Below are 18,690 nucleotides of genomic sequence, written 5' to 3'. Positions count from 1 at the left end.
TAAACTTACTTGATTTATTTAATTTAAGAAAAGCATTGGTCGCTCATGAAATCAATTTGTAGTTTGTGATTGTTTTTAAATCCCTCTTGATTTTGGTGTTAATAAATAAATCATTATTTATGACTTATAACTTATAGAACCAAACATTTTAATTTCAGAAGCCAAACTTTTCGTTTTCATTTGTGTGTACATGGTTCTGTTAAGAATGTGTATGCTTACTGTAGAAAAAGCCATGCACAGATACACACCACAGGTACAACATACAATTTTTTAAATTTTTTTTAATAGACTTTGGCTGTTTTGGATCAATGTCCCACCATATTTTTATTATGGTAATAATACAGTATTCCTTTCACTTTCAGCTGAGAGAAAATAAAATAGTGTTGTTAACGGCAACTGGAGTCGTAATGTACTGCTCTACAGTGTAAGTCTAAGTTAAAATGTTATAAAAGTACAGGTCTAGGCTTGTTTACCTACCTACCTAACTATATATATATATATATATATATATATATATATATATATATATATATATATATATATATATATATATATATATATATATATATATATATATATATATATATATATATATATTGTATGTATATACATACATACATACATACATACATACACATGTAACTGTACGTCTATAAGTGTGTGTTTGCCTGTTAGCCTTTTATTCATTACTGCACCCTTCATACGATCGCTTTTAAAATTTGGGAAGTTATTAAGAATACTCTTGGGAAGGTTATGCGAGAAAATATTTTTTTTGAAAGGGCCTCGCCCCGGCAGCAGGGTCCGGTTTGGTGGCCAGAGTTCCCCACCGGCTATCTTACCACTGATCTGTAGATTGGACGTTCTGCACACGGGGTCAGGTTACTACTTGATGCAACGGTAAAAAAAATAACAAGGCTTCTCCTTGAGCGCCATGAAGCCTACGTTCGTTTAAAATAGCGCCATACTCTATGGATACGGTGGGCTTTCTAATTTTTCTATAATTGGTGTCTAATTCGAACCAGGCGTGTCCGCCGTTGCCCCAGCTGTCGTGTATCCATGAGCGCCCTGGCCTCCTACAGGGAGCACTATGGTGCCTACATTCATTTTAAATTTCACAAACCAATAGGAACACGGTGGGTTACTATAATCGTTGACTTAACTGAACCATGGTCGACATCTGGTGCCCCGGCGGCAATGGCGGATGGGCGCCCCGAGTTTTCCAGCGGCAATCTGAGCACAATGTATTACTACTTGATTTAACTGTCAAAATATGTGAATATACTAGCGCACCCGTCCAGCACGTTTACCAGTCGTCTAGGCCTACTTTTGTTATTATGCGCGTGACCTTGTTTTCTCAAACTTAGTTCTTTAAATTTAACAATCCCGGCATTATATTTCATGGATCTTAGTTGTTATGGCTCGTGTTTGTCTACGTTACCGCCCAGAAGCATTAGGGCTTGGTGTATAAAAAGTCTTGAATGTACGCTAGTCATTTTCCGTAATAGTATAGTGAGGCAGACAACCTTCGGCGACCGCTCATGTGTCAGGGGCGATCTCGTGAGCCATCGGTTACACTACCGCACGGGCGCCGGGTATAAACAATATTATATATATTTTTAAATTGTGTATATATATATATATATATATATATATATATATATATATATATATATATATATATGTAACCGAATTGATGATTATTCCTTGTTGTGTTGTGTTTCTATCCTGCCAATAATGCTAAATGTAAATGACGTGTGACGTTCTTTGTTGGGTTGCGTTCAACCCCTTCGCCCAAATGCGACAGAGGTGTGTCACTACTTGTCTTGTATGTTTTCGTCCACGCCTAGGAATTGAGCCGCCAGGCTGGGGACACTTCATTTGGCACTGGCTTATACAGTTCATAAAAAGAATCATACACTAACTTACTCCAACTGCAGATCCGAGATTCCAACACTTTTATTTCTTGATGAATAATCACTGTTCCAAGAATGACATTCAAACCAACATAACTCCAATGTTACAAATCCATACACTGTAGCACTCCGTGTCTCACTTATGCTGACACTGTTCTCTCCGTTCAATCCCTCTCTGCGACGGCTGTACTCACTGTAACCTTTGTGACCAGCCTCGTAGGACAACAATTTCCGGGGGGGGGGGGGGGGGGGCGGACACTGTCAAAAGTATATATTTCCTATATAAATTCCATTTCGTTCAGGGTGGGTGTGTAGACTTTCTCTCGGAGATGCCTGGAAAAAAACTGCATAATAGGTGTACACACTCAGTACTCAGTCCCACGTACCTCTCATACATTTCTCATCACTTCACTCATACTTTTTTTTTGCACGATTACAATACTTTCTCTATACTTCGTATATACGAGAAAGTAAAAATAATTAAAAAACCATTTCTTCTATAGCCCGATTGCACTGAAGTGCCATCCCACTTATTGTTTTAATCTTGTATAAGAATATAAGTTCACTCCCGCTGTATTTTGTTTTCCTTTTTATCAAACTTCATATAGTTATAATTTAAAAAAAAATGTTATATATTTTAATATTTATTAGAGGTCACTTTCATTATATATACACATTTTTCACAGGGTGTACCGTGTGGTAAAGTACATGGAGTATCATTTTGCCATGTTTTTGCCAAAAGTAAGTCTAATACTAATATAGGTTTAACTTAAAAACTTTCACAATTTAAGTACGAAATTTCTTATATAAAAATTCGATTGTATTTGTATGCTATTCTTCAAATATAATTCTGAATGAGCTCTTGTATTAAGATTTCTAATCTATGTTATGTTTTTGTATGTAACAAATTACTTTTATCTCCACAGTTATGGTAATGATGGTACATGTACTGTAGATGAATTAAATTAAAACATGTTATTTTCCCAAAACATTCGTCCTTTTTTTTTGCTTGTTTGTTAGAATGTAAGTATATATTATAAAAGTATGTCTGTCTGCCTGCTATGTATACTATTACTACACCATTCTGATCACCATGAAACTTTAGGAAGTTATTGAAAATACTCCTTGGAAGCTTTCTACAAAAAATAACATTCAGAGGGGCGACGCCTAGGCAGTTGGAGGCGGTTTGGCATCCAAGTTTTCCCTGCGGCTATCTTAGCACCTGGGGTCCGTTGATATAGCCAGGGGAACTACTTGATACAATGGTTAAACTTCAGCAGGCGCATCTGCTGCCGCTCCAGAAGTCGTGTGACCTGATACCTGCGTGGTCGCTGAGGAATATTCTATATCACTATTCCGGAGGGTGATATACATACTCTCAAGACTTTCGTATAGCACGCCCTGGGGTACTGTGGATAAACTCGCATCCCAATTACTAAGATCCAATAAATATAGCTCCGGCGTTGCTTACATTTTAAAATTAAATAACGCAGTTTTAGAAAACAAGGTTACACGTCTAAAAATATACGATAGGTAACGCTTTGATAAAAACTCATCACTGGTGTGTAGGACTAGCACTGTAGCAGCAACGCTAGAGGAATATAATAAAAATAATATTCCTACAGTAAAAATAAGGAATAAATGCCTAACTTAAAGAGGCCTATGATACGGTATTTATGTAGAAATACCAAATAAAATATTTCTTTCAAAACATGTAATGATTGTTAAATATTACTATACAAAACATCACCTTAAAATTTGTTACTAACATCTTATTTATAAATAGATTTATAATTTTTTAAAGGCACAAACTAGTTTTATAAACCACATCAAGTGTATTAAGTAGGCTATGTGATTTATAAAAAGTTAAAGAAAAGTATTCATCATATACTTCTCCATATGAATACAAGAAAAACAGTGGGATTGGAGCGGCAGTTAACGTGTTTGATGGCTAATAATCTATTACAGAATTTTTCAAACGGGTTTCTAAAACCGTGAATCGCGAACATTAGTGGAGTCGCGAAAGGTTTTCCTAGGGGTCGCCAAATTATACAGTAAACTAAAAGTTAATTTGGCTTCACTGATTTGACTTGCAATAATTGAATAAATGATTCCTTCAAAACTTGTACATACGTCACTTAGAGATGAAGCATTCAGAAAACACTGAAACGGATTTGGATTTATTTCGCTGGCATTACACTAGTAGCAAACGTCATAGACTTAATGGAACAGGAAGTTTTAAGCAAGAGAGCATCATATGAAATTGCATTGGAAATTTCTCAAGCAAACTATATAAACCTCACACAATTAAACAAAAGCCCATCAAACCTCTCTCTACTCTAATAACATCAGCGGCCCATAACAGACATCAGCGGGAGTGTAAACTGGCAGGTGCGACCAAGCTGGGAAGATCGGCGTGGGTAGGGGGGGGGGCGTTGGCAGACGAAAGCTAGCACCCTGGTCCTCCAGGTTGGGGGTTGAATATAAGGCCAGCAATCTTTATTCGGAAAAAAGGCCTCTACAGAAACAAAAAAGGAAACAATAAAACTTCAAAAACAACTCCTCAAAGTATGACTAATGCAGATGAAAGCTGGGATACGGGGAAGGCAGGACTGTCATGGGGGACTGCCAGGAAAATTGCCGGAGACCCACGAAAGTGGCGGCTTCTGTTGGGCACAAAAAGGAAAAGATGATGGTGAAGATAACAGACATGTTAGTTCATGTCAGGGGGGGGGGGGCGGATTTTCAAAGATATCAAGGTTTTACCTTGCTGAATCAACAGAAGCAAGCTCACGTTTTTAGTTATCATTCAGATAATATTAAAGATAGGTACAAATTTTACAGTGGACTTGAAACTACTACAATAAAGTGAAAATATGGAAAAAACAAACACGTCTTCTTCTTCTTTTTTTTTTTTTTTTTTTTTTTTTTTTTAGAAAAAAAAAGGATGAAAGTGGGAAAATGTCTGTGATATGGGTGATATGCTCGATTGCTGGGGACAACAACCCATCTAGGGAGAAAAAAAATTCAAAATCAATCAACTGCTACCTTAAATTGTAGTTTGTCCTTGGATGGACAAATTCAGGTACTTCATTAACTGATTTCTTACAAAGAAAAGTAAAATAGAAAATGAAAAAGGTGGTACTATTGTTTCTCAAAGTACATTACACTAGAAACTTTGCATACATTCAGATTCTTAGCCTGTTTCTTACGCATTTGATACAGGCAATTTTATAAAAGGCGATGTAACAGATTATTCAGGATTATATTTATTAGAAAAATATCTGGTGTCCCGATGATTTATTTAAAATTCCTAGCAAGAAAGTTATAGTTTTAGTAGTTACAGAGAAAAATCGGGTTAAACTTTACCCAGATCTATATTTTCTACTTCAACATGGCTTATTATGTTTAATTAGCGAATAAAGTGATTTTGCAGACCTTGACATCATTGACAGTCCATCGTTGACAGTTGACTTCCATTTCACGTTTTTAATTTTGAATGCTTGGTAAGTAAAATACTTTTTGTATAGCTTTGATTATTCCCTTTAAGCAACTGTTAAGAACACCATTTAATGCAGATTTATTAAACTTGTGATTCGGTCAAGGATTACTACTAAAAAATATAAACATAGATATATTAGAATTAGAAGTAAGTGATTCTTATTAGAACTAATTTTGCCAATTAATTAAAACTTGTTCTTTCTTTGAAAATTTTGTTCTGGCACCCATCTAGATTTTGTTACTAGCCAGGCCAGGCAAATACAAAATTTTATTCTAGAGTCTAGAGTCTAGATCTAGAGAATCTAGATTCTAGAAATCTAAAATCTGATTCTAAATGACAGTAGATCTAATTGTAGTCTACAATTATCAAATTAATGTTAGCTCAGAAAAAGGGGGAATGGGGCAGGGAAGAGGCTAATTTTTTTTTTTACTTTCTCTAGCTCAGGCCTCATCGGACATCTTAGAATCTTAGTGAGTAGTGAGTCTTAGACTCTTAGTCTAGGTATTCTAAATGAGCCGAAAAATTTAAGCCGGTTTTAAAATTTTTTGGTCGCGTTGCGGCATCGCGCGGCGGTCCGACCCCATAACACATACGCAATTAGAAACCACTGATTTAGAAAGAAGAATGGTAGCTCTGTAAGATGGTATAACTTTACCAGCTGTATAATATAATTAAATGCTAAAAATGTTCAATTTAAAATTTTAAAATGATTTTTTTCCATGAAAAAATAATTTTACAGCCGCCAAAGTTGTATATTCCGAAAGGGCATCCAATTTGCCATAAAACTGTTACAATTTAATGAACACTCCATGTATGGGGTCGGACCGCAGTAAATGAAACCAATGTATACAAATCGCGACGACCCGCATCTAAATTTCGCCGGCTTGAGTCAAGATTTTGTTGAATTCCGGAACACCCGACCTCGGTTCAGAGCGAGATTTTGTGTTTATTCGTTGATTACAGTGGATTTAAAAACACGTGCAGGTAAGTTGAATGCACAATATATTACTAGCTATATTCTATTTATTTATGATTAACTGCTGCTTTAATACATTTGAATATTAGTGTCCGCTTATCGGTAATTGCTCCACGCTTAAAAAATTTTTTTCCAAAAAATTAATATAAATTATCTAGCCTTTTTTAAAAGTCAGTTGTATTTAATTTATGGTCACTGAAATAAAAAAGGAATGCACAATTAAATCAAAAAGATGTTTAAAAGGATGATAGAATTTAATTTGTTTTAGTAAATTATGTTACTTAATAACATCGGCCGATTAAACTATCAATATTTTGTCGATATTTCAAGCCGATTGTCCGCCATGTTTTTTTTCTACTTTCTCGTAGTGTTGGGTTCAACTATTATATTACCGCAGCGGTTAACAGCATACTTTCAATTTATTGTAGCATTGTTTTTTTTTTCTTTCCTAGTTTAATAGTTAACTATTCTATATATGTGCAGTAGTTACATTAAATTTTAGAATATTACGATCTTTTTACATTTTTTATCTCTAGATTTATTGTAAAGACGACTTAAAATAAAATGTAGCCCCCCTTCCATAATAGTTTAGTCCAAAGTTGTTTCTAGATTTAGTCTAGATCTACTTAGATTAGGTAGATTCACTATTGCTTTCATGTTAATATTTAGATCTAGTAGTAGAACTATCTATAGTGCTTACATTTAATATCTAAAAAGCATTGAGCAGCCTTACTTTTAATATTATTATTCTAATTACAGAGCAAGATAGCATAAAAGAAAGGGGAAACTCATAAAATTTTGTATTGTTGTGAAAGCAACAACAGGACTCATGAATACTTTTGAAGGAAACCATATGTCAAATGTTAGTATTGTATGCACTTTGCTTATTATTTATAATGATGTAATGTTACATGATTGATATCTAAGTTGGTATAAAGATATACAGGCCTGCTATATAAGTCAGTATATTTGAAATGCTAATTAATTGTTTTTATTCACAGACATTTTCTATACTCTGGACCAATGGAAGGATCCCTTACTAGATTCCATAATTTGATCTGTAACCTTGAAGAAGACAAACTCAACCAGGATATTGACTATTAATTACAATGCTACACAACCTCATAGAGAACTTTCCCAATCAGGATATTGACCTGTCTTTTTGAACCTGCTCTAAGATTTCTGATAATTGTATAAGTTAGGACCTAGACATTTACAGAAGTTGACTTTGATCAATAACTAACTAGAAGAAATAAATATACTACTAGTAACAAGTAAATTTATGCTAAACAAGTCATGATTAGGAACCAGAGTAACAAAACTAGATGAACATCACAACTCTATTAGGGTAATTTAAAAAGAATTTCAGTTTAATTAGTTATCTTACTTCGTCAGTTTTTAAAATGCATGGAATTTCTTATTATTATAGGATATAAGTAAAGTAGTAGTATAGTTATTTAGTTTTTTATAACAAAGTAATGCTAACATGTTTCCTACACAATTTATATTACTTTCTTAAAAGTAAGAACACTTTTTGCGAGATGTTAGGTATTGAAAATTCTTGATTTTGGGCGTTAAGGAAGGATGCCTTGTATTGTTTTGCAGAATGATTATTTTATGTCTCTGTGTTTATTATATATTAAGAACATCATGTGCTTTAAGTTGGTGTAAAATTTATTAAGATACCTTACTTAATTATTTTTTAATAATTTTTTGAAAAAGGATGAAATTTCTAATTTTTATAAACTGACCTTGCTGAATCTGGTCTCGCTAATTACTTTCTTTATTAATTCTTTACCTGCTTATTTTATATTAACATGGTTTGAATTTCCTTTCATAGAACATTTATATTATTAATGTGGCTTAATTAGTTGATTTTCTATGATTTTTTAAAAATGACTGTAAATTAACTTTTTGTCTCCCTTTTCGTACTTCGGTAAAATTGTGCTTTGGCTCATTTTTATGTGAATAAATTTTCTATTTATATCTGTCTGACTACCTTGAAAAAAATTGGGTTTGCTATTTGTATTACTGGCTGTGTGTGCAAGAAATTTGAGAGTTCTAACTTAGTTATTGTAGAAGTTAGTAGGGGTCTCAAATAGACCCTTTACTGTTCAAAAAGCTAACGCAATTTTTGAGTTTTAAAAAATTCATAACTTTTTTAAAAATGGACATACATCAATAAATTTGGTGTTTCTGTTCTGATGAAAACAGTCGCTATCAGGTGGAAGTGTTAAATTTTATTTAATTTCATTATAAAAATTTCATTTTGAATACCTACTTAGTCATATTCAGATTCTCTCCTTAGTCACTAGATCTAGATGCTATTATATATTGGTTATCTCTAACCCAAATCCTGACTATACTCATAGTTCTTATCCTAACAAGGTATTACAAAGCTTCAGCCATCCAGCTACCCTTTCAAATCTTGCATTTCATAGGGGCGATAAAGTCAAGCTCACTTATTTCTGTGAAATTGGCATACAAAGGGATTTTGTGGTTAGCACTTCACTTTACCCAGGCGCCTTTACTTTCTTCTTCTCTAATGACTCTAATGTGACTGAGTCAGGTAGCCTAAGTACTAAGTAAGCATCAAATCAAGCCAGAGATCTAACTCAAGACTTTTGGATTAGCAGTAGTGCGTTCAAGAAAATCTTGATACAATACAATACCTTAGATTCTTAGAGCCAAAAACATTATAATTGAATCTTAGTTACAATACGTGGGTTAGGGTTAGGAGATTATGAATACTATGACAAATAGAAGAAAGGGGTTAAAATTTACCTAAAAAAATCACTTCTTATAGTCTAGATACGTAGATAGTTAATAAAAATTCCTAATAGTAAGTTAAGTTAATTAAATTATCCTAACAAAAGCTAATTTAGGTGAATTAGCATACCAAATGAGATAATTATTAAATTATTGATTAGAATAAGTGAAGTTTATTTAAATTAATTTATCAAAGAAATTTTGTCAATACTTTTAAAAGTTGCAAGTTGCAAATAATTAGCTGAAATCTTTTTTTTTAAAACAGGTGCTAGAAATCATAGCTACTATTTTCTTATAAGTAATATAAGGTTAATAGATTTATAATGAGTAAAAGGAAAAGAACAGAAAGGGGTATTTTAGGAATTACAAGAAAGAAATATGAGGAGTGTTCATCTGATTCCGATGATTCAGATTACTATCCAGGAAGGTAAATATCAGTTTAGTCTAGTACTTAAAAAAAAAAGAATAAGAAATATGACTTCTTACTCAACTTACTGCAAGGTCATCTGTTGTGTCAATGATTGAGGAGGTCAATGTTTTGGTTGCTGTTCTATAGGGATTGTTTAACTCTCTTTAAAAACTTGGTTCTTACTTTTTTCCACACTAACAGACATTCTACAGATGAAGAAGAAACACAGAATTCGTTTAAAAAATCAAAACAAATTTTGAAAAGAAATAAGAGGCAGCAGCAGCAGAGTGATGACAGTACTTCACGTAAAAAACAAACCTGTCAGAGCAAAGTACAGGATCATGTTCCTGGTAATAAAGAGATGATCTTTTGATGAGCTACTTTTATCAATGTAGGCCTTATAATTTTTCATCTGTAAATGACATCACTTCAAAAAGCATTGATTTCTCATAAAACTTCTAAAATTTATAGGAAAATTAGAACTAACTTCTGATCAATTATCTTAATCTATACTGATAACTGAAGGGTTGAGGTTTAGAATGCAATTTTCAACCTAAAGTTAAAGGCTAAATATTTTCATTTTTTTAAAACTATATCTTAGCATTGAAAACTAATAGTTTTAGGAAGTTATGAGTCATTATTTTGTTGTATTTTTAAAGTATAATATACCATGACATTTATAATTATACGGTTTCAAAAGTTATATGTTATTTTTTCCTCCAAAAAAAAGCACAGTGATATCTAGCTGAATGCTTTGACAACTTATCATTAAAGTGAATCTTTGTGTTTTCTTAGCTCCAGAAGATGAAGCGTCTACTCGGACCAAACTGTCGGTACACAAGGAAACGTTTTGGCTTCCCCCTGAGATTTTGGTGAAGATTTTCTCATTTTGTATAGCTGCTGAAGGAATCATTAAGTTTATTCCAAGGTAGGTCTATCGCCTGACTGTCAGAATTTTTTTTTTTATTTATCTGAAAGTTTTATGGTAAAAAGGTATTACAGCATTTGACTGCTGACTCAAAAGTCATGAGTTTGAATCTTCAGTTAGTATCCATAGAATGTCCCCGGGTCCACTCCACTCTTCTTTATACCTGGGGAAAGTAAATGCAGCTAGGCATTAATGCATGTGTAAAGAAAAAGAAGCATTTCTTTAACTGCTCCATGGACTGTCTAAAAGTGTTCTTTACTAAAGTCTTAAAATACTGGATACTCATTTAAAATGAAATACTCTGTAAGCAATATAACAGAAATTATCTGGCCAATATAGTTTAACATCCCTGAGTCCACCCAGCTCTGATGGGTACCTGATTGACGTTAGGGGAAGTAAAGCCGGCTGGGCATAGTGCTTCATATCCAGAGGTCACTGAAACAGGTGAACTCCACTGCACCTACTTCGTGGACTTCGAGGTTTCAAAGGGTACTTTACTATTACTATAGTTTTATCAGGATCTGAACCGTTCCTGATCAGGACAGTATAATCAATTCATATTTATCATAACTTTGGCTTTTTTTTGACATGGTTCAGCAAAATGTTAGATTTTTGTGTAACCAGTATGATATAAACAATGACACGCTAACATTCATTGCAATCTTTTTATTTTATTTATTAAAACCTGTAATCTCAAAATTAATCTCTGTCATAGTATTAACAGAAGTATTACATTTTGTATAATGCATTACTTTTTATATTATAATATGTTTTATTCAAATGAGTTTTAAAATTATTTCTCATTAATCTCATGGATTGAAGAGCATCAAGAGTTTGTAAAGAATGGCACCGAGCTACAAGAGAAGCTTCCCTCTTTGAATACCTGGACCTGAGTATAGAAGTCATTAATTTAAAAAATGCCAAACTAGATGGGATACTCAGCTATGATTTGTCACTGTGCAAGAACCTGAACCTGGCTGGCCAAACAAAGCTCAGCTCTTCTGTCATTGAAGTAAGTAAAATGACTTTCTAGCTGGTTGGATAGGGTTTGGGTTTTTAAATTTGGATTTAATACTTCTTATAACCAACTGAGTTACTAGTCATATTTAAAACTGTTAGTTTGGGCTACCTAGTGATATATATTTGTGGATTTTTATTTATTTTGAGAAAAACAGTAATCTTTTTAGTAAAGTTGGCTTCTTTTTAATGGAATGTGGTTTTATAAGCAAGTTAAAAACAAATTGACGTGGTGAATACAAGAAAAGATCTATCAAAAATTAATATTTTTAGTAAAATTAAATTTCTATCTTTAAAAGTTCCCATTACACCCATTAATCAAACCTCAGTAGAGAATTGTGTTAAATAGCATCTTTTAAAAAGAATATTTTTTAGAATTAAATTTTTTAAAGAAAAAAGTGGCATTGAAATAACAAAGAGTTGTGTGCATGCTTCTATCATCAACAGTCTCTACTCACCAACACCCCAGGTCTTGTCACTCTCAACCTGTTCAGCTGCGGCAAGGTGCAGCCAGAACTGGTCTCCAGGCTGCCACAGCTGTGTACCTCTCTCAGGAGGGTAGACATCTCTAACCCCCTTGTTCACACAGTAAGTCTGGGCCATGGTTGGGATACATTGTTCATATCTGTCTACATGGAAATAAAACCCTTTCTGATACCTCTACCACCTTTGTTCACACAGTAAGTATAAGCCATGTAGGGATACATTATCTGTTCATATCTGTCTACATGGAAATAAAACCCTTTCTGATACCTCTACCACCTTTGTTCACACAGTAAGTCTGGGCCATGGTTGGGATACATTGTTCATATCTGTCTACATGGAAATAAAACCCTTTCTGATACCTCTACCACCTTTGTTCACACAGTAAGTCTAAGCCATGTAGGGATACATTATCTGTTCATATCTGTCTACATGTAAATAAAACCCTTTCTGATATCTCTAACCCCTTTGTTCACACAGTAAGGTCATGTTGGGGATACATAGTCTGTTCATATCTGTGTACATGTAAATAAAACCATTTCTGATATCTCTGTGATCAGTGTTCACACTGTAAGTCTAAGCCACGTTTGGGATACATAGTCTGTTCATATCTGTCTACATGGAAATAAAACCATTTCTGATATCTCTGTGATCAGTGTTCACACAGTAAGTCTAAGCCATGTTGGGGATACATTGTCTGTTCATATCTGTCTACATGTAAATAAAACCCTTTCTGATATCTCTAACCCCCTTGTTCACACAGTAAGTCTGGGCCATGGTTGGGATACATTGTCTGTTCATACAGAGTTTCTTCCAGGCATCTCTTTGAAAAAATTTTACCGCCCCCCCTGAACGAAATGAAATTTATATAATTCATATAGAAAATATATACTTTTAACAGTGTCCGCCCCCCCGAAAAAAGTCTACCGCCCCCCCCCCCCCCCCCCGAAAATTTCAAGTGCCCCCCCTGGAGAAAAAAGTCTGGAAGAAACACTGTGTTCATATCTGTCTACATGGAAATAAAACCATTTCTGATATCTCTACCACCTTTGTTCACACAGTAAGTCTGGGCCAAGTTGGGGATACACTTGTCTGTTCATAAATGGTCCATAGTACACATATGAATAAAACCTTTCAGACTGCATAAAGGGATAGTGTGGTCAGTCTCTACTTTTGGAATAACATGAGGTACTCACTAAGACTAGGCTGCCTCAGTGATGTCAGACTTAAACCCAGAAACTTTATACAGGTGTGTGCTCTATCACTGGACCATACCATCCCATACAGTACAAACCTAGAAAGTAAAGTTGCATGAAAACATGGATGTATAAAATTTGGATTATATTTCAGAAATGTACATAACAAACACTTCCATGCAAGACATCTTAATGTTTAATTTCAGACTCTTATTTTTATGATTAGTTAGCATTGATTCATAGTATGTTAGAATTAATTTAGTTGAATGTATTAGCGTTCATTCAGTTGAATGTATTATTATATTTTATTGCTTATTGGGAGAACAAGGTGGACCAGGATTCAGGAGTCTTCACATTGAGAGCCTAATCTCTGGCTGTGGAGCCAGACTGGTTGAAGTGAGGCTGGCAGGTGTCATAGGTTTCTTTACTGTCAAGAAATATGCTTGTTCTTTTTTTAAAGCTCTTCAGGTGAATATAAAAAAAACAACAGAACTAAAAACCTATTCTGTTCAGGATAGAAACTAGTTTTGCCATAGTTAAAACCACTCCATCTTTTTTTTTAATCCATGGTTACAGTCAGATCTAGTCTTAACACTTGCATAAGTTGAAGCTCTGGTTAAGAGTTAAGTGTCCTTGAAACATCTCCTTTGCCATGCCCACCCCCAACCACCAAGCTACAGTGATAGCCCTTGACCACTAAATCAAATCAACTACAAAATCAAGATAGAACATTAAGCTTAAAAATCTGAATTTTAAATATTCTCTTTTTACTAGCCTTCACATGTTTGTATACCCTAGACAAGTTAACCCAACCCATCTGTTACTTGTTTGTATCTCTTTATTCATAGGTAATTGTTCCAAACTTGTATATATGCTTGAATAAGTTGCCAATTTAAATATTATTTTTCCATTTACAGGATAATTGCCCAAACCTTGAAGAGTTAGATGTGCGAATGAGTCCCAGGTTTTCATTGAAACAGATAGACTGCAAGGTTGACATGCGTGGGTTTGTGGAAAGTTGTCCCAAATTAAAAGAGCTTCGAATCGATGGGATTAATTTGAGCGATGGGAAAGGGGTAAATAGCTCATTGTGACGGTTTAAGGATATATTTGATACCAAAATTTATGCCTATTAACTGTCATTGCTAAATAAAGCATACACAACACTTTATTGAGCTTCCTTCATAATATTTTTAAAAATCACCAGTTTTAGATGGTTTTGTAAACTTTTTCTGTTTGCAGAAAGACCAGCCATATTCAGGTCCAAAACATTTAAAATTTTATTCTCAATCTTCTTTGACTACCAGTCCATCAGATAAAGCAGTGTTTTACTTGTAAGTAGAGTTATAACATTTGCCCATTTTAACAGTTGATGCTATCTAGAATAAGTTAGTGATTTAATTTTCTAATCAAAATTTACTCTTGCATAAAGACATTATCAAAATATTTGACTATAGAATATAGGGCAAGAGTGGAAGATATCACATGGAATGTGATTTAAATCCTGACTAAACATTTTAATTTTGGAAAATTAAGAGTAACATGACAGCATGAACACCTTCTAATTACTCTGCTTTATAGACAGATGTGTACTCCAGCGTCTTAAATACATTTAGTTGCTTTCAGAGTTCTTTTATTATAAATGTACAAACAGCATGTTAAATTTACAAAATTTTTTTGGTACTTTATTTTATCTCTTGTTAGTGGATTGTGCATTGTTTTGGTTATATAAACTGATGTTTAAATAGTGCAACTGAACTAAAATCTCTATCTATTTCTGTTCAGAATGTTTGCATCTGTAACAAAGTTGATAGAACTAGACATCAGCAGCACTAATCTCTTGCCAGGGGTCATAACCAAGTGGGTCAAGGCTGTTGATTGTTTGAATCTTGCTGACATGAAATGGAAAGTTGCAGACAGCAACAATTTATATGAGTGTCTTGATTCTGTAAGTATTTGTGTGTATGCTCGAGGATCCCAGTTTATCTTGAAATAACCCAAGATTGGGAAATGCGAGGGTGTCTAAAGAATTTGAAAAAATAGCCATCCAGTAATTTTAAAAACTGAAATAAAAAATTTTAAGAGAGGAAACATTGCTACTTGAAATATTTTACAGTAGTCTCTACACTGATTTGTACATTAAAAGGCTATCATAGTAGTACTGTTTTCTTTACTATCCTTTTGAGTATTTTGTATTTAATTAGTCTGGTTCTTCTTGTAAATCACTATTCTCAGCTAGGTTTGATATTTTATATTTTTTAATTTATTAAATACATGATATTTAAGTTGATTTGATTTTTGAAGATTTTTATTCTCTAACCTTGATCAGAGATATTAGCCCTCATTTAGGCAAACTCTAATGATCAGATTTAAACTTTACTAATTTTTTTGTATAGAATAAAATGTAATTGAATAAGTTAATACAATTGTTTTAAAAAAACCTTAAGGACTTTAATAATGTGACCCTCCACTACAAGCTGAGCTGTTTATACACATTCAGCTCATCCTTTAGGCTTAAAGAATTTTGAAGGTAACATCTTATTTAAAGCATTTGATTGGAAACTTTTGGAAACCTGATTCAGAAAAATTTCAAGGTAAATAAAGTTAAGTAGTATTTTAATTTAAAACTCCTTCGCGAAGGTGAGGACAGATGAATTCCTAGATAGATTTCATTATGGAGGGTCACAAACCTTGAATAACTTCGGATTGATTTCTACCCAATTTTCTGGGTAACTTACTTAATCCTGTGTAGTAACAAATAACAAAATATAAACTGAAATGTTATTGAAGTGATTAAATTATTTTATTATTGTCAATCAACAGTGGATCATGTCTATCAAAGTACTTGACCTTTCAAACAACAAACTGAAATCAAATGCCTTAGATTCAGCACTTAACCTCTATGCTGTTGTTGATGATCCCAACTTTCAAGGCTACCCACTTAAGCATCTCAACATTTCAAAAACAAACATTACAGCCAAGACTGTCAAGTATGTCATACCATCAGCCAAAGATTTGTATTATAATAATTAATTATTTTAATTAATCTTTTTAAAAATTTTAACAGTTATATAAATAGTATTTTTTAAATGGATGTTTTTTGTAGTAAAGTTCCCTTTTAAACCTGACGGCCTATGGAGCAAGTAAAGTAGAGTTCACTTGTTTCTGTGACCTCCGCATATGAAGGGATAGTGTGGTTAACACTATGCCCAGCCGCCTTTACTTTCCCTAACGTGAGTTAGGTACCCATCAGAGCTGGGTGGACTCAGGGACGGTCTACTGACTTGAACCCGGATTTGAACTCGAGACTTACGGGTTAGCAGTCCAGCTCTCTGCCGCTAGGCTACTCTGTCCTATACTCCGTTTTTTGTAGTACATTGAGATTTACTTTTAATCAACAGTGGTATGTTTTTATCACTTCAGTGCTTTACACAATTAAAAAAAAATTTCACCATGTTATTTTCAGGCAAATAATATCAGCCTGCAAAAATTTGGAGGAAATAGATTTGACTTCATGTCGAGAGCTTCCCCGAGGATCGAAGCGCATTTTCCACAAAAAAGAGTTCAACACTTTGTTGCGCTGCCTTTGTTTAAGTACCACTGAGCAGGGGTGTAGTGATGAGGAGGAATCAGAAGAGTACATTTCTGACAACTGAAGCATGCAGGTCTGATAAATGATTGGGGTGTGGGTGTTGACTATTGAAGGTTTTGCATTAGAAAAATGACCAGGATCATTGAAAGGTCTAAGTCTAATCATCTTTGATGATCCTTCCATTATTTTTTTACCTTCACATCTCAGAATCATGTCAGTTTGGTTTAAATATTCAAAGAACAAAAACTATACAAAATATATGTATATAAACTGGGTTATAAATCAGGCAGCATTTTTTTGTTGACATTATTCACACATTGTATGAATTGATGTTAAAGCTACTTCCTTTTTTAATTTTATGTTAACCATTTTATAGCTCTGATTAGAATGAAGTAGAAGTTTATAGCTAACTTTTAAAAATTAATTCAAAAGGAAAAATTGATGATTCAGGCTATTAATCTTGTTATATAATATATGTAATTAATTAAAAAACAGTATTATCATTTAGTGAAGTGAGAAAAATTCTTTCTAATTTTTAAAAAAAAAACCTTTGATCACTGAATATAAAGGTTTTATAGTTTCATAAATATTGAATTTATTAATTTAAAATTTTTTAAACTATGCAATATTTCAAATTTTTAAGGATCTTTCTTATTATACCACATCATTATTATAAAAATTGTAATGGTATTAGTTTTCTAATATTTTGTAATTTTTCTACTCTAAATGTAATGAGACTGCAATAAAGTCATGTTAATCTTAAGTTTGTCTAAATTCATTTTCCAGTTGTGCAACCACAATTTAAAATTTTGAAGCCGTTTAGTTATACAAAGTAATTAATATGCTAGATTTAATTAATTTTTGATTAATTATTGTCTTTTAGTACATGGTAGAGCTACCTAATAATTGTCTTAACACCCAAAATCCAGACACTGCACTGATAATTTACAATTTTATTAAAACTTTTGAAATCCAAACAAATAGCAAGTTGTTTTTATTTTTAATATTTAACATTGTAATTCGACATTTAAATGAAGTAGGCAAGTAAAAACTCAAAACATTTACAAAAAATATCATTTTAAAATACAGAAACATTTGAAAATTTTAAAAATCCGTCCAAATTATAAGTATTGTAGTACATTTGTTACTAATAAGCTAATGGTCAAATTTTGTTACATAAATTATTAAAACAACTCAAAATAAATGCCAAGATGTCTTCTTTCAAGAAGCTTTAGTGGTAATTTTCTTTTACAAAAGTTTAAAGCCATATTTCAACACATAAAAAAAAGAAACCATATCTACATAAATTATATCCAAATATAATAAGCATTAAGGTACATCTCAATGGTTCCATGACAAATGATCTCATGACAAATGATCTTCGACACAATATCCCAGATAAATTATGTCACAGACAAATGATCTCATGGACAAATGATCTCACTGACAAAATATATCAAGACAAAATATATCAGGACAAATATATCATGGACAATTGATCTCAGACAAAACACCTCAGACAAAATATCTCACAGCAAAATATGTATAGGATTTGACTAAAATCCTCTTAAATGCTATAAATATTTTGTTGTGAGATATTTTGTCTGATATCATTTGTCCATGGTATCCTTTGTCCTGATATATTTTGTCCTGAGATATTTTGTCTGTGATATAATTTGTTCTTTAGATCATTTGTCCTGAGATCATTGGTCTGTCAGATATTTTGTCTGGGATATTTTGTCTCAGATCATTTGTCCTGTCACCAACTCAATTCATATATGGGTACCCTCTAAGGTATACCTGCTAAAGATATGAGCATCCAATAAACAATACTACATAATAATCAGTTTTCAATTTTTTCGGTATGTGACAATTTACATTTCTGTGATAAGTGCATCATAGAGA

General features: G+C 33.0%; 2 protein-coding genes and 1 long non-coding RNA gene across 3 annotated transcripts in view; 2 read left to right on the top strand and 1 right to left on the bottom strand.

The window, feature by feature from the left end:
- The first annotated feature begins 7,137 nt into the window (after nt 1–7,137).
- On the top strand, nt 7,138–8,381 carry LOC131942035 (uncharacterized). The gene is made up of 2 exons (XR_009386700.1): nt 7,138–7,253; nt 7,393–8,381. It is a non-coding gene; the product is annotated as an uncharacterized LOC131942035 (long non-coding RNA).
- Nucleotides 8,382–10,198: 1,817 nt separating this feature from the next.
- LOC131942038 (F-box/LRR-repeat protein 6) lies at nt 10,199–17,892 on the top strand. Its single transcript, XM_059301700.1, has 10 exons — nt 10,199–10,202; nt 10,365–10,497; nt 11,320–11,509; nt 11,962–12,103; nt 13,513–13,661; nt 14,111–14,269; nt 14,436–14,527; nt 14,979–15,141; nt 16,017–16,183; nt 16,660–17,892. Exons 1-10 carry the CDS (start codon nt 10,199–10,201, stop codon nt 16,847–16,849), a joined length of 1,389 nt encoding a protein of 462 aa, XP_059157683.1. The 3' UTR covers nt 16,850–17,892.
- Nucleotides 17,893–18,433: 541 nt separating this feature from the next.
- Nucleotides 18,434–18,690, bottom strand: part of LOC131942041 (uncharacterized) — a 2,986-nt gene continuing 2,729 nt past the window's right edge. The window contains exon 3 of the mRNA XM_059301707.1: nt 18,434–18,690. This exon is cut by the window's right edge and continues 392 nt beyond it. The gene's annotated coding sequence lies outside the window, so the exon portion shown is untranslated.

This window comes from Physella acuta, unplaced genomic scaffold, assembly GCF_028476545.2.
Source record: "Physella acuta isolate Inbredline_101_S28 unplaced genomic scaffold, ASM2847654v3 ptg000384l, whole genome shotgun sequence".
NCBI lineage: Eukaryota > Metazoa > Mollusca > Gastropoda > Physidae > Physella > Physella acuta.
Note: the sequence above shows the minus strand (reverse complement) of the source record. Positions and strands in the feature narration are given on the sequence as shown.